The following is a 16990-nucleotide window of genomic DNA, read 5'->3' as shown; positions in this document are numbered from 1 at the left end:
GAACACAAGCACTGACCTTGTGTGAGGAGCATATCTGTTTTTATGTGACTGAGACTGACCTCAACTCAAAAGGGACTTAAGTTCTTTAATCCCTGTCTTTTATTGTGTGTGTAAACTACTCATTTGCAACAGCAAATCGGTTCTGAGAAGAAAAAAAAAACGTATTGCAACCTAGATTGCTTTTTTATCAACACAATGAGGACTTTTTTTTATAAATTGCAAGGTCACAAAATGTTTATACTGAAAGCATCTACTGACAATATATTCCTGACAATATCAACTTATGGCAACTTAATCATCTTAAAATTATTTGGTTAGACTATGTTTAAGCAACTCAAGGCACATGATGCAGATTAGGCAAAAATAATGATTAGATTAAATACTGAAAAAGGCATAGCCTAAACCTGACTACATGTGCGACTCAGGATGTGACCCTAGTCCCACACTTTGAAGACGCACCATCCACTCTGACCTCCTCCTTATGACTTCTGTGTGGTCAGAGAACACACACACTTCCCTGAATGGAAAAACATTGGCAGCAATTACATTACTATGGAAGCCAGGGAGAAGAAAAACTGGTGATCCTGGCTATCTAGCGGTGAGATGCAACCAGCTCGCCTCACCCTCCCCTTAGAAGCAGGGGTTGGTTGGTGAGTGTCACCTGCTTCCAGATAAGCCAGCAGCAAAATTCCATTGCAATAGCCGGGTTTTAACCAGTAGAGGCTGGTCGCTATGCAGTTTTTTTAGCAAAATATGTAGAATTCCAATACTTTGTTAAGATTTGGACAATCAACAACAGTAACCATATATAGGTTTTCAGCAGAAAAAAATGTTCATCTGTGAAACATGCAGGGGAAAAAAGATTTTCCAGGATAATTCTAATTCTAAGTTACTTTACTTACATCTTTTTTGTTGTCAGAATCATTTGGAGTGATTGTTGTTGTAATGATTGTTGTAAGATGAAGTGCATCACTACCCTATGTTCTAAATAAGATTAAAAGCATTTATGTTTTCTTCCAGGTGAGTTTTACTTTACAAAACTAAACAGCGGCTGTGGTTCAGTAGGTAGAGAGCAGGTCCAAGTGTCCTTCAGCAAAACACTGAACCCCAAGTTGCGGCCACAGCTGCCCACTGCTCCTAATGTACAGGATGGGTCAAAATGCAGAGGACAAATATTAGTTCACTGTACGTGAAATTACTGAGAATATGCCAACAAAGGCTGAAAGGCCCTTATTCTTCATCTATACACAAGCTACATATATTGTGTGTTAGCAGGATACAATCAATACTATCAACCTGAAACACAAACATTTACACATGCACCCTTATTTAATAAATCATTAAAATCAATCTAACATGGGGTGATGTGGGCATTTTCTGCTGGAGAGTGTTTCCAGGATCCCTGATGTCAGGGACAGTGGCAGTGCTTAGTGGAAATGCCCTGACGCTGCATTTTCTCCCCCCGCTGCATAGCAGAGAGGGTGTTTTAGAAAGCAGGGAGGCACACCGTTCATCATATTACACACCGCTGAGGGACGTTGACTGCTGGGGCCTCAGTGGCAAGCCTGCACCATGTGCACAGAGGGAATAAACTTTCACTACCAGCAGATGGTGATTTCAGTGTCCCAGTAAGACTCCCAGATCATAAACAGCACACTGATGTCTCATTTTATCTCTCTGTGGAGCTTTGTGGAGTCACTGAAAAGGTAATTCTAACTTCATTCTACAAACCAGGTAAAAGAAAATAACCATGAAAATCATATTTTGCCGTAACTGACCAAAATCAGTAACATATTTTAGACAGATTGCATGAGTAGAACTTGTTTTGGCCATTAATGTGGCCTTGGTCCGACAGTTCCTAATGAATGCATAGGTTCAAGGATTACAGTGAGTGATCTGAACATGGTTAATCCTGAGAAGGGCACGCAACCTTTGGCACATTCAACATGACACACTTCAATGACTGTAAAGTTCATCAATGAGTGTCTAGGGAAAAGAGATCAAAAACATGTTTGACATATGACATGTCCAAATGATTAATGCAGATTAATTGCTACTCTATAATGCTCCTTGAATCCATATGTCACTGAGCATACAACCGTCCACAGTGGCTTTGTAAACATGATGGAAGCAGATGACAGAGCGTTTCTCTAGTGGACACAGCTTTCAGGTCTGTGAAGTGAAGCCACTGGGGAAGTGTCTTAAACCTGCATTCTTTCTAATGGTCAGCAGGAGGCAGCTCCTATTGGCTGCAAAAAAGAAGCCAGTTTCTTGAAGAGTTTATGGTCTCAATCTTGAGTTTCAAGTATTCTTCCATACAGCATGATGTTTATTTAGTAAATTATGATCCAATTACAATCCCCACTCTCAAACTAGGCCATGCTGATCAAATACGAATCAAAATACTGTTAAAATTGTTTCAGAAACATATTTTGCTTTACTGTTTATCTGTAATATGAGAACTTGTGTGACCAGGGAAGCCACAATTACAGCCACTCCTGCAGTAGACAAGTCAAAACTTAGAGCCAATGGGTGTTGTCAGGATAGGTTCATACTTGATTATCTTAAATTAATGTTAAGTGTGTAACATTTAGAAGGATCTATTGTCAGTAATGGAAAATAATATTCATAGCTGTGTTTTCATTAGTGTATAATCACTTGAAAACAGGAATCTTTGTGTTTTTGTTACCTTAGAATGAGGCGTTTTTATCTACAGAGGAAGCAGGTCCTCCTCTTCAGAGTACGCCATGTTGAACAGCTGTGTTTTTACAGTAGCCCAGAGTGGACAAACCAAACATTGGTTCTGGGGCTGTTCATGTTTTTTGCACATTTCACCTCCAACGTTGTTTCTCCTTCGAGCTTGAAAGGTATGGGTGAAGCGAGAGAGTTGCAGTCTACAACTACACTGCTAGATGACACTAAGTCCTACACACTGGATGTATAATATTTTTTTTCAGAGAGCCGAACAATCCTGAAAAAGAGAGACGTTTTTTTACACACAAACTAGGTTAGGCGCCCAGTAGTAGAGCTGACAACCCCAGTGCGGCCAGGGTTCAAATTCGACCTGTGGCCCTTTGCTGCATGTCATCCCCTCTCTCTCTGCTTCCCTTTCCTGTCTGTTTTCGGCTGTCACTATCAAATAAAGGCAATAAAAGCCAAAAAAATAACTTAAAAAAAAGAACTATATTAAAACAATCAGCACTGACTAGAAACAGGTTCAATTACTTGTCTGTTAAGACCATCAAAATGAAGGAATCAGCAGTAAGCTGAAGTCTTTTTGCCAAATGACTGTATCTGGAGTCTCTCACTGTAGTGGAATAAATTAAAACCAACTGCTTTCTGGAAAGTACTAAAAGAACCTGAATAGAACTAGCACTAACACTACAACATCCTTTGGAAACAGGTTAGCAGTGTAGAAGCATATGCAATTTTAACTAAATGTACAGAAACATGTAGCATTACTGATACTATTCTTTCAGGTAGAGCTGTAAGCACAGGGGATAAATATGGTGTGTGAGGTTAATATTCTGCAGAGTGATGTAGCAGGATGAAGGCTGTGGGTGGGGGTTCACACTTTGTGTGTGTGACATGGTGGAACAGCAGGGTGTTTGACCAGCTGACCCTCTGCAGATCTGTCCTGCCTCAACATCCATCTGCTCGGCCTGCTGTCTCCAGACCCCCATGGAAGGAACAGAGGCCATCTCCTACCCAGCCCACTGTTTACCAACAATTCAACAAATATAACCCACTCCAGGTGTGGTTACAACCTCTTTCATCAAAGGCAACAATAATGTACAGTCAGGCAGTTCACTAACAGTGCACTGTACATGTTGTTTTTATTGCCTCTGACTTTTTGCCCATTAGGGGCATTAGGAGTTCTTGTATACCTGCATTTAACTACACATCAAGTACACAAAAAGGTTTCCAGAATGAAAAATACAGGGGGTCTCAAGGGTCAGATATGGGTTCTTCAAGGACAAATGTAGGCCAGCCAATAGCTGATATATAAGGCTGATATCAAATCAAACAGAAGTCAGGCATAATTCCATTATTCCATGCACATTACAATCTGATATACATGGTTTTCTTAGCCAGTAACATTTATTAAAGCTAGGGTAGGTAATGTATTTCAAAACCATTTTTTCTAATCCAATAGTCTCTAAATGGGTTATGCTGTAGATTTCAGGACATGATGGTATTTAAGAGAGAGTGGGGTACAGTTTGTCAGAAGCAATGTCATTCAACTGCATTATTCTATACATATAATAATAGATTACATTTGCTGTCATTTAGGTGAAACTTGTAAACATTTCATGATAGTTCCAGTTAGTGAGCACAGACATCGGTTGATGCCAATTATATCAAATGCCAGATAATCAGCCAGATTAATTGGCAATTAATGTTACAATGTTAAGGGGGTCGCTCATAATGATGAACCTGCAAAGAAATATCACCTGAATTTGCTGCTCCCCTCGGCTTTACAGAGCTTTATGGTCAAGTGCCACAATGGATCGGATGGAGACTAGCACCGTGGTACAACCACCAAACCCGCCAGTTAAAACAAATAGCTAGGAAATCTGAAAGGAAATGGCGCTCTTCCAAATTATCAGAATATCGCTCAATTTGGCAAGATAATCTTAAAACTTATAGAAAGGCCCTCCGTAATGCCAGAGGAGCCTATTATTCAGCACTAACAGAAGAAAATAAGAATAACCCTAGGTTCCTCTTCAGCACTGTAGCCAGGCTGACAGAGAGTCACAACTCTATTGAGCCACATATCCCCATAAACTTAAGTAGCAATGACTTCATGAGTTTCTTCTATAATAAAATTATTACTATTAGAGAGAAAATTAATCACCAACTGCCATCAACAGTTATCAGTGGCTCTCCAAGTTCAGGGACTTTTGCTAATGTAAACTTAGATATATATTCTGCTATCGATCTTCATCAGTTAACTTCAATCATTTCTTCATCGAAGCCATCAACCTGTCTATTAGACCCGATCCCAACTAGGCTGCTTAAAGAAGTTGTTCCCTTAATTGGCACTTCTTTACTGGATATGATTAATCTTTCTTTATTATCAGGATATGTACCACAGTCCTTTAAAGTAGCTGTAATTAAACCCCTTCTTAAAAAGCCCACTCTTGACCCAGGGGTTTTAGCCAACTATAGACCGATTTCTAACCTCCCCTTCCTCTCTAAGATTCTGGAGAAAGTAGTCGCCAAAGAGTTGTGTGACTTTCTACATAACAATAGTTTATTTGAGGATTTTCAGTCAGGATTTAGAGTTCATCACAGCACAGAGACAGCTCTGGTTAAAGTTAATAATGACCTTCTGATTGCTTCTGACAATGGACTTGTCTCTGTACTTGTATTATTAGATCTTAGTGCTGCATTTGACACCATTGACCATGATATTCTTTTACAGAGACTTGAGCATCAAATTGGCATTAAAGGAACCGCACTAAGCTGGTTTAAGTCATATTTATCAGATCTCTCACAGTTTGTACATGTTAACGATGAATCTTCAATAAATACTACAGTTAGTCATGGAGTTCCACAAGGTTCTGTACTTGGACCAATACTATTTACTTTATATATGCTCCCTTTAGGCAACATTATTAGGAATCACTCCATTAACTTTCACTGTTATGCAGATGATACGCAGTTATATCTATCAATCAAGCCCGATGAAATTAATCAATTATCTAAATTACAAACATGTCTTAAAGACATAAAATCCTGGATGACCTGCAATTTTCTGATGTTAAACTCAGAAAAAAACGAAATTCTTGTTCTTGGCCCCAAAAACCTTAGAGACTCACTGTCTAAAGATATAGTTACTCTAGATGGCATTAACTTGGCCTCTAGCACCACTGTCAGGAATCTTGGAGTTATCTTTCTATCAGGATTTGTCATTTAACTCCCACATAAAGCAGACCTCTAGGACTGCCTTCTTTCATTTACGTAATATTACAAAAAATAGACACATACTATCACAGACAGATGCAGAAAAACTAATCCATGCATTTGTTACTTCAAGGCTGGATTACTGCAACTCTTTATTATCAGGTTGCCCCAATAAGTCCATTAAAACGCTCCAATTAATTCAGAACGCTGCAGCATGAGTACTGACAGGAGCTAGAAAAAGAGATCACATCTCTCCTGAACTAGCTTCTCTGCATTGGCTCCCTGTAAAATGTAGAATAGAATTTAAAATCCTCCTCCTCACCTATAAAGCTCTTCATGGTCAGGCCCCTTCATATCTTAAAGAGCTAATAGTACCCTATTACCCCACTAGAACACTACGTTCTCTGAATGCTGGGCTACTTGTGGTTTCTATAGTCTCTAAAAGTAGAACAGGAGCCAGAGCCTTCAGTTACCAAGCTCCTCTCCTGTGGAACCAGCTTCCAGTTGTGGTTCGGGAGGCAGACACCCTCACCACATTCAAGAGTAGGCTTAAGACATTCCTCTTTGATAAAGCTTATAGTTAGGGCTGGATCAGGTGAGTCCTGAACCATCCCTTAGTTATGCTGCTATAGGCCTAGACTATCGGGGGATTTCCAATGGTGCACTGAGCTCCTCCCTTCCTCTCTCTTTCTGCACTCATTCATGTCCCATTAATGCATGTTACTAACTTCACTTCTTCCCTGGAGTTCTTGTGCTTTCTCGTCTCGCAGGTTCTTATCGATCCTGGAGGAGCCTCCTGCTATGGTCCTGCTAGATTGCCATTGCCAATACTGTTGTTGCTGTGCACCTGTCTGTCTGTCTGTCTGTCTGTCTCTCGCTCTCTCTCTCTCTCTCTCTCTCTCTCTCTCTCACCCCAACTGGTTGAGACAGACAACCACCCACCTAGAGCCGGAGGATCTGTCCTAGGTTTCTGCCTTTTTAAAAGTCATAAAATGTTAAATGTTTCTCAGCAAACTTTAGTATTGTATAAGTCCAACCAGACCTTGTATATTAATTGTTGCTAACTTGACCTCGGAGCCCTGCACATGCCAAACTGCCATATTTGACGAGTTGGTATGAGAACGTGTTGACGCCTCCATACCAGGAATTTAAACATATAACATTAGTGATGAGCACTTTCATTGATTTTTCATGGTTTGTTCAAACTGTACGTATCTGTGGTGTTCCCGGTCAAAAATAGCCGAACATAGGAAATTCATGTGTGAGATTACATGACGTTCAACCAGCAGATTGAAAACTTCCCCATACACCCTACCACCTCACACGCACACTCCTGTGTGCAGATAAGCTTGAAGTTTTTTTCAAACTACAGGACTCATCACTAGTTGTGCGCTCTAGTCAGATGGTCTTCACTTGCTGTGCACAGGATGCAGCACTGGTATATATTTACGTACAAGGTCATTCTAGGTAGATTACCCATGTATATGCTTTAGTTCAGTTTAGTCTGCTTTACTGATGTTAGTTCATTATTACAGCTACAAATAAGATACCTTCAAATTTGGCCATCATTTCCAAACTGTCCATTTTGTTGGCAGGGTGTGTCCAAGCAAGGTATTGACAGCATATATGAGTAACACTTTAGTTCAAGTTGTGGTATGAGAGCCTCTCTTACCTCTGTATTTCTGAGTTGCAGAGGTTGATGGGGATGAGCAATCTCGGCACTGATCGATTGCAAATGAGAACTGTTCAGATTGAGGTTCCAGCTGTCCAAAGAATGAGAGGAGGAAAAAAATCAATGGATGAACGCTTGAATCTCTCAGTCCCCATCAGAGAAAACTTGTGTGCCTGGGAAGAATCAGTTTGGATTCAAATTCAAAAAACTAAAAAGTAATTTAACTGTATGCAGAAAATGGCACAGAGCCTGTGATATATGTGTCTTTATATGTATAGATCAATGATATGTTCATATGGAGGTAAACAGGCACCGTCCTTCACTGGTCAAACCTATAGGCTCTGTAAACCTATAAACCTTTAGGCAGTAAACAATGTCACATAAAAGCAGGTCTATAAGAATGGCCTTTCAGAAGTGATTAAAAAAAAGTCACTGATTCTATGAGCCTTATCTCCTCAGGCAGGTCCTTCCAAAGCCAAGGGGCCCTGATGGTGAAAGCACGGCCACCATTAGATTTAACCCTTGACTTTAGAACGTCCAGAAGGGCCCCACCTGAGGATCTAAGCAGGGGCGGTGCCAGGACATAATAATTCGGGGCTTAGCCTAGGTGCTACCAGATAAGCTACCATGCGCCCTAGAATGCCTAAATTCTGTACGTAATTTGGGAAAAACATTATATCAGCCCAGGAAAAAAATCCTCCTGTAGAGCCAAACCAAAACACAACAAACATTGAAAATGATTCATTTTCACTCCTGCCACCTAAAAAGAGGCAAAAATGATCTGAACAATGAAGTTATTGTTTTTTTAGGTTACATAACATAGGTAGACACAGGGACACAAAAGACAGCAACCCTCTATGACAATTTCCACTGTAATAGAACATTTGCTCCATTGATTTTCTGGTCCAGTCAGAGAGATACAAAGTTGAAGTTACATTAAAGGTCCAGTGTGTAACATTTAGGAGGATCTGTTGTCGGAATTGGAATATAATATTCATAGGTAAGTTTTCATATAAGAATCGTGCTCTTGTTACCAGAATGAGACATTTTTATTTACAGACACTGCTGGTTGTCTTCCATGGAGAGAGCCATGTTGAACTGCCGTGTTTCAACATGGCCCATGTTTCTATAGTAAATCACAATGGGAAACCAAATTCTGGCTCTAGATAGAGCTGCTCACATTTTTTGCTCATTTCATGGCCACCGTAGTGTCTCTTTCGTGCTTGAAAGGGGAGGGTGAAGTGAGGCAGTTGCAGTCTGTAACTACACCGCTAGATACCACTAAATCCTACACACTGGACTTTTAAAAGGCTTAAGGATCCAGGGCTTTTCAAACATTCAGGGCTTGAGACCAGGAATCCACCCCCCTAAAATCAAATAAAAATTGAGCAGGGAGTCAGGCAAGATTGACTCTTGGTTTGTGCCAGAAAGAGGGAGTTACAGTAATGTAGTCTAGAGAAGATAGGTGCATGAATGACGTTTTCAGGTCAGAGTATAAGAGCATTGTTTTGATTCTGCATAATCTGGTTTTAATTTGACTACTACTTTTTTAATCTGTGTTAAAAAAAAATAGAAATCCCACATTTCTGGCAGCAGGCTTCACACAGGGGACCAAGTCCACTCTTAGTGAGACTCAGGGTATGTGGTTGATTCAGAATTAGAGTGGTTTGCTAAATCTAAAGATCCCCTCCAGACACGTCTTAACACATAATACAACTAGACAGACAATAGTTCAAAGTTTTTTCCACGAAAAATAGTTTTTCAATGAGCACAGAGAAACCTTCCACTTTCAGCAGATGAATGTGAAAACATCCTTCTAGAGTCAAACTCTGCAGACAGCATTCAAACAGCACGCTGTAGGGACAAGAAGAAACTTTACAGATGTCATAAAACACACATATTCATCCTCTTTCCTGCAGTCTTTAATTCCTGAGTGGATTTGTTTAGCCCAGGCTCCAGTGTTCTATTTGACTTTTTGTCTTTGTAGGTGGCAACAGAGTTCAGGACAGTGTGACAGGTTTGATTAAAAAGGGAGACCAGCTCCCCTGTGTTAAAATGTGGATTAAAGGCAGTTACAGAAGCAGCAGTTAAAAGCTCAGAAAACTTTGTGGCAGACAGTGAAAAAAAAACCTGGCAGCAGACTGGTATGGTGTGATTAAAAGGTAGTTGGGATAAAATCGCAATGAATAAAACTGCTTTGTGATCAAACACACAGATATCCTTAGTAGTGGTGTGTCGAGAGAGGATGGCTCTGGTGGCGCCGCCATCGTCCTAGCCCCCGCACTCCACGGAGTAGAGGGCTGCAATGGAAAAACAGGCATGGCCATTTTCAAAGACCTTGACCTCTGACCTCAGGATATCTGAATTAAAATGGGCCCCATGGGTACCCATGAGTCTCCCCTTTGCAGGCATTCCCACTTTACTCCTTCACTCCCCACGTGCATCAGTGAGCCTTGGCCACCCATGACCCTGTCTCCAGTGCACTGCAGACCAGGAACAAGAGCTGCAGGTTGGGAGATGCTCTGATCCAGTCATCTAGCCATCACAATGTGGCCCTTGTCAAAGCTGCTCAAATCCTCACGCTGCCCATTTTTCCTGCTTCTAACACATCAACTTGAGGACAAAATGTTCACTTGCTGCCTGATATATTCCACCCACTGACAGGAGCCATGATAACCAGATAATCAGTGTTATTCACTTCACCTGTCAGTGCTCATTAAGCTTATGGCCGATCGGTGCATAATCATGACATAAAGATCTTTTATTTATGAATTGATATTTAAAAGACCAAAATTTACAGGATTGCAATAAGGGCAGGGTGTAAAAGTGGTTTGATAGTGGTTGTGACTTTACATTTCCTGGTACCTGGTTGGAATATGATCTGGTTTTAAATGAATAAAGGAACTGTGGGGGGAGCTCTCATGGGAAACAGAATGCGGAGGTTGCGCCACATGGGGGAGACTGCACTGCATGCTGCAATAACATTAGCGATGGCTCTGTTCTACTCAAGTGTCCAAAATCAATGACCTTCCCATCAGCCTCAGCTGTACTAATCATACACCTTCAAATTAAAAATGGCTACAGTTTCCACCCATAGGTTTCTGAAGAGTTGTTGTGAAGCTCAGTGTGGTCGGCTCTGGGCGTCAGGGGTGAAGCTGAGGTGGGCTGAATGAAGCTTGGTCACTGAAAACAGCTGTTGGTGACGGCATCTACATATCACTCAAACTACTTTTCTTTATTACTTCCGTGTTGGCTTCATTTGCCAGCCCCGTTGGCGCTTGGTGCTAATTAGCGCATTTTAGCCTGCTAACAGGCTAATCTTCTATTTTTAAATGGTAAACATTGTACCTGATAACATGCATGACAGCATTGTCTTGGTGGGCATGTGAGCATTTGGCTCAAAGCACTGCTGTGCCTAAGTAAAGTCTTATAGAGGTGCTAGCATGGTGTTTTAGCATCTCAAGCATGCAGGCTGAATTGCTTCTCACATCTGGATCTACCAACAACCACTGTGTGGTTGTGAAACAGCTGGTAGCGTGTAGCCTCATTAGCCAACAGTTGATGTTCCTTTTCTTGAATCAGGTTCAGTTCCAGGTATCTTTGAGTTCTTTGAGTTTTAGCAGGGACGCGTTCACACATGTCTCTGCCCTACCACCTTATTCCTGCTGTTCTGTGCGTATCCTTGATGTTGGTATACAGAATATGACATACCAACAGTCATCTCTCACATATGTGCACAAAGCCAAACTAAACTATTTAGGGTGCACATATCTAAGGGAATAAACAAACTGACTACTACTACTACTACTGGATTCAGTATCTGTATACTGTATTATATAAGTTAAACTATAAATTAAACTTTCCATTTGTTATCATGATATATTTTATGAATTGAGCTTCATGAGGACAAAGCTGCCCTCAGAAACAGCAGAGCTCTTCAGCAGCAGCTCACAGTGTCATGTAACCAGAGCAGCAGCCTTAACTACTGTCATTGCCCAATTACTTGTTGGTTTTCTTTAATAACGAAAGCTAATTTATTTGGTTTAATAAATATGTATAATAAAGGTTAGGTGTCTTTGTAAAGTAGTTGGTTTGAGTGAGCAGATATGGATATGAGAATCAGGCCAGAGAGGATTCTCAGGTTCATGGATATCATACTATACATGTGTTTGTGGTCAAAACGACAATGTTGTGTCAATGACAACAAATGTATTTATTATATATCATACGTGAATAAACAGGCAATGTAACAGAGCTATTTTTTAATCATAATAATGACCTATTATCATGACTGAGTTTATTTCCCACAATCTACCTGTTAATTATTAACCACTCAACAATTAACCTGATCCTCAACCATACCTTAACCAAAGTTCAAATGTGCAGATATTGTAGAAATCATTCAATGATAAAACCAATAATGCATCAAAACATTGTAATTAAAAATAGAATAATGTCCAAGCCCCAAGAATACATCTGATAAGTATTCATTTATCTTGTTGAATTCAATTACAATTTTTATTCGATAAAAATACATAGAAAATATGTCTGTGCTGTGTGTTCAGTCACTTATCGTTTCATGTGCATGTCACCGCAGCAACTGCGCTTTCCATGGTACTTACTGTGTACTGTCACAGATACAGATTAAAGGACATAGATCTGAATGGGGGGGAGGGGGTAATCTCACCTACGGCAATAAAATGGCTAGAGCTAGCCCTTGTTATCTTTGAGCCTGGAAGTTTATTGTCTAGATGTTCATGATCAGTCAGTGTAGAGCTACACAAATCTCCAGTTGGCCCAGAGAACTTTGAAAAGTCTGAATAGACATTTTTACTGTGGCAAAATATGAGATAGTGAAAATATCACACAGTGTGTGCGCAGAGCCTGCAGAGGAGTGACTTCTGTACTGAGTAGGTTCATGGTTATACAAGTGTAACAGGTGCACTTTGGTCTGTTTTGAAAGTAGGACAGCAGTGCAGGAAATGACCAGATGTAACTGGAGTGACCCTACCACTGATGATCCACGTTGTCAACAACACACAACAAAAAGAGATTTAGACTCAAGTCTTGATTTTCATTATTTCTGTTAAAGACACCCCAGGGCTGTACACAGAGTGAAAAACGTGTGAGAGTGCAAATGTTCGAGTCCATGTTGGACTCCACAGTGCAAAATGAAGCATGCATCATGAGTCACCCTATATACAGGATACTTCACAGGTCCACCTAGTCAGTGATCTAGGGTTATATGAAGTCAATTTCCAGCAGGTCAAGTCATTACTTACACATCAGAATAATATAGTTCATATAGTGGCTTAAATGAAGAATTAGACCTTTTTTTTGTGACTCTGTTGTCTATATGTCTTTCTATACCAGTAGCTCCCATTTCAAGTGTGCAAGCTAGGATATACTGTATATATATATATATATATATATATATATATACAGTATATCAGTAGTTTCATGAGAATGTGTGAATGCTATGGAACTATATTATTCTAAATAATTTTGAATAATAAAATAATAATTTTGAATTTACACTTGTCACAAACAACTAGATTTATTTGTTTGCTCTGACAGTGAACTACAGTTTTGATAAATTAATAAAGCTGTTTTTCCTAAAATAGCATAATTTTTCATGCTGTAATGTTTTTTCCAGCTTTGGACAGATGAATATAATCCAGCTGTCATCTTACATAAAAAGGCTTTTCAACTCTTATTCTTCCATCCATTCTTTACCGTTATCTCCATCCCAAATACTGCTGCTACAGTACAGTTCCATCTAAAAACTTTTAGAAATTTTTTTTAGTTTTATGTTAGTTCTAGTTTGTTTTATTTTACTTGTATTAATTACAATTATCATTATCATTATTACATCCATTGTCATAATGGATACATCTATATCGTTTGTTTGCCGCTTGTGACATGTGTTTTACGCTAGAATAAAATAAAGTTTATAACTCTGCTAATAAGCAACTCGTTTACCTCAGGAAACTGAAATGTGCATTTTCCCATTGTGGAATTACTTTTACTGGAGAGTGTCTGCCACTGTCAGTTTTAGTGTAGAATATAGTAGTGTACAGTTATCTGAATCAGAATCAGAAATACTTTATGGATCTCCAGTGGCAAACTGGGTTATGTTACAGTTGTTAAAAAAAATAGAAAATAAGAATAAGATATATTTATAAATATATGCATTATACTACAGTATATAAAAATATATAAAAAAACGGATTTGCATATAAAAAATAAGAAATGAAAACATAGGTATATACTACAATATATAACAGTGTAATAAATAACACTATTACAACTACTACTTATAATAATAACAATAACAATAATAATAATAATAATAATAATAATATTAATAATACCACCAATAACAATAACAATAATAATAATAATAATAATAATAATAACAATGCTGAGAAATGTCTCTATGAATAAGTGTGCTAATACCAGAATAACATTATACAGTATAACTGTAGTAAAGTCCAGTAAAAACCCAGCGACAGGCGACTACACATATAGTGGAAAGGTAAGGTTTAAGTTACTGCGTGGCTACGCTATAAAATGGGGGCGGGGTCACTCTTTATATTGAGTACTTTTGCCCTATAATTAGACTATCAGGCACTCGTGTCCTAGCCTGCCCATTACAAATTACCCTTACCCCTTCTCTCCCAAAACTGGCGCACCCCCCTAACCCAACACTGGCCCCGGTCCTGACCATAACACCTCCAATCTAACCTTAAACATCGAATATGTGACGTTCACTCCGTGTTGCGCACGTTCTGCGCCCCTGGCTGGCAACACTCAGGGCCCAAACAGCCCATAACATTCCTCCGTTCCTCCTCCACTGAATGGGCGTATCTGTAGCCGCGTAGTGATAAGAAGTGAAATGAATGTGCGTGGTGTAGTTCAGAGCGAAATATAGCGGAGATGTCGAGTAAAGCGGAGTATGACTGCATAGTGATCGGGGCCGGAGTCCAGGGCTCCTTCACGGCCTATCAGCTGGCAAAGAAGAACAGGAAGACTCTTCTGCTGGAGCAGGTGTGTCATACAAAACTTTGTTCCATGGGATCTGTTATGGAGAAGCACCGTTAAGACAGCAGAAGATACACCAGTACTCAGCCATAGTCGGGGGTGGAATTAGATTGAAGTTCTTGCAGGTACTTCTGAACCTTCATTCCTGTCCTCCTCTCGCCCCGAGCTTCATTCTATGGAAGCCCATTTCCGTCAATGTGACGGGAAAAAATTATGTAACTCAAAATAAAAGTAAAGTAAAGTAAAATATATATATGTTTATAATATAATGATATTATATATTATGACTTCACATCTCAAAATAATGACATTGTCAATGATAAGTCATTATTTTAAGGTATTGAGATGCCAAGTCAATATTTTGACTTCTCATTATAAGTAAGTAAGTAAAGCTTTATTTATATAGCACCTTTTTGACACATAGATCCAAAGTGCTTTACAAACAACAAATATACACATGGGTATAACCATACCCAATCACATGAAGATAAAACAAGAGGGAAGGATAAATTAAAAGAGAGACTACAGATGAGGAAACAAACAAGGAGATCTATAAAAAGGCTTGTCTGTAGAGGTGGGTTTTGAGGAGCCGCTTAAAACAGTCCACAGATTCAGTGAATCTGAGTGGTTGGGGAACACTATTCCACAGTGTTGGGGCTAAAACAGCAAAGGTCACCTTTAGTTTTACAGGTAGAGCGGGGAATGGATAAAAGGCAGAGATTTGAGGAGCGAAGTGGCCGAGGAGTGGAATGAGGAACAAGGAGATCTGAAATGTAACTGGGGGCAAGGTCATGAAGTGCCTTATATGTAATCAGTAAGATCTTATAATTGATTCTGAATTTTACAGGAAGCCAATGAAGGGATGCGTGAACAGGAGTAATGTGGGACCGACGGCTGGTTCTGGTTAAAAGTCTGGCAGCTGCATTTTGGACTAACTGTAAACGATTTAACAAAGCCTGACTGAGGCACGTGTAGAGGGAATTACAGTAATCTAGACGGGAGAAAATGAAGCTGTGAATTATTTGTTCAAGATCACTGGATGACAGGAAACATTTGATTTTTGCTACATTTCGTAGCTGCAGGAAACAGGACTGGACAAGTTTTGTAACATGAAGGTCAAATGTCATACACTGGTCGAAGATGATACCCAGATTCTTAGCAGTGGGTTTGATATTAGTGCGTAATGGTCCAATAAACTGATCAACTGCAGTGACAAAGTTTTCAGGGCCAAATAAAATTACTTCAGTTTTGTCAGGATTAAAGTGGAGAAAATTAAGAGACATCCAGTCACTCATGGAGAGAGGAAAGTTGATTCAGGTTATTGGGTTTCGCAGAAAAGTAGATCTGTGTATCATCGGCATAACAGTGGTATGGAAGCGGCTGAACAAATGACCCAGAGGAAGCATGTACAGGGAGAACAGAACTGGACCAAGAACCGACCCCTGAGAGACACCACATAGCAGGGCAGCGGAAGAGGAAACATGATTCTTAATGCAGACATTAAAGATTATTTTAGTCAAATAGGAATAAAACCAGTTTAAGGCTGTACCAGAAATGCCAACCCAGTTCTGTAATCTATCAAGTAAAATGGCATGATCAATGGTATCAATGGCTGCAGTCAGATCAAGAAGAATAAGGATGGAGTTTTCACCTTTGTCAGCATACATAAGGATGTCATTAGACACTCTCAGTAATGCTGTCTCTGTGCTATGTTTTTGCCGAAAACCAGATTGGAATGTGTCAAAGATTCTATGACCCTCTACCAGTTTCAGGAGCTGGTCCGCAACAACCTTTTCAAGGATTTTAGACAGAAAGGGAAGTTTGAAGATTGGTCTATAGCTTTCTAACTGGTCTGGATTGAGAGAGGGTTTTTGAAGAAGTGGCTGAACACTGGCAATTTTAAAAAGGTCAGGTACGGACCCTGATGTGAGAGAGGAATTGATGATAGAAAGCAGGCTAGGACCTAAGACAGGCAGTATGGTTTTTAAAAGTGTTGTAGGAACTGTGTCACAGGGACTGAAGGAGGGACGCATATTATCAACAGTTTTTAAAAGGATCTGTAGAGACATAGGAGCAAAATCAGACAGTAAAATAGGATGACTGAACGCTTGGCCTTCCTATATTACCTTCTTTGTTGACTAATGTTGTTGTTGATCCAAGAAGTTCTGGGACAGCCCTGGATGTACATGGAGTGGAAAAATCAAGGGCTGATGTACACAAATTATTAAACTAGCTAAACTAAAATTTGATAATTTATATTGAAAAAGTAAGGAGGAGAATTGGTTGACTAGAAAGATGGCTACAAAATGTGGCTGCTGACTGATTATTAAAGATGCAGAGTGGATTATACGTTTCTGGGATGGT

The 16990-nt window shown here is 39.7% G+C and overlaps 1 protein-coding gene across 1 annotated transcript in view; it reads left to right on the top strand.

The window, feature by feature from the left end:
* The first annotated feature begins 14474 nt into the window (after positions 1 to 14474).
* pipox (pipecolic acid oxidase) overlaps positions 14475 to 16990 on the top strand; it is a 39581-nt gene continuing 37065 nt past the window's right edge. Inside the window, exon 1 of the mRNA XM_051398001.1 lies at positions 14475 to 14632. Coding sequence (XP_051253961.1) covers positions 14522 to 14632 — 111 coding nt within the window. The 5' untranslated portion in view covers positions 14475 to 14521. The remainder of the gene's footprint in view (positions 14633 to 16990) is intronic.

Source organism: Dicentrarchus labrax, unplaced genomic scaffold, assembly GCF_905237075.1.
Source record: "Dicentrarchus labrax unplaced genomic scaffold, dlabrax2021, whole genome shotgun sequence".
NCBI classification, from domain to species: domain Eukaryota; kingdom Metazoa; phylum Chordata; class Actinopteri; family Moronidae; genus Dicentrarchus; species Dicentrarchus labrax.
The sequence above is the reverse complement of the archived record's forward strand: the minus strand, read 5'-3'. Positions and strand labels throughout refer to the sequence as shown.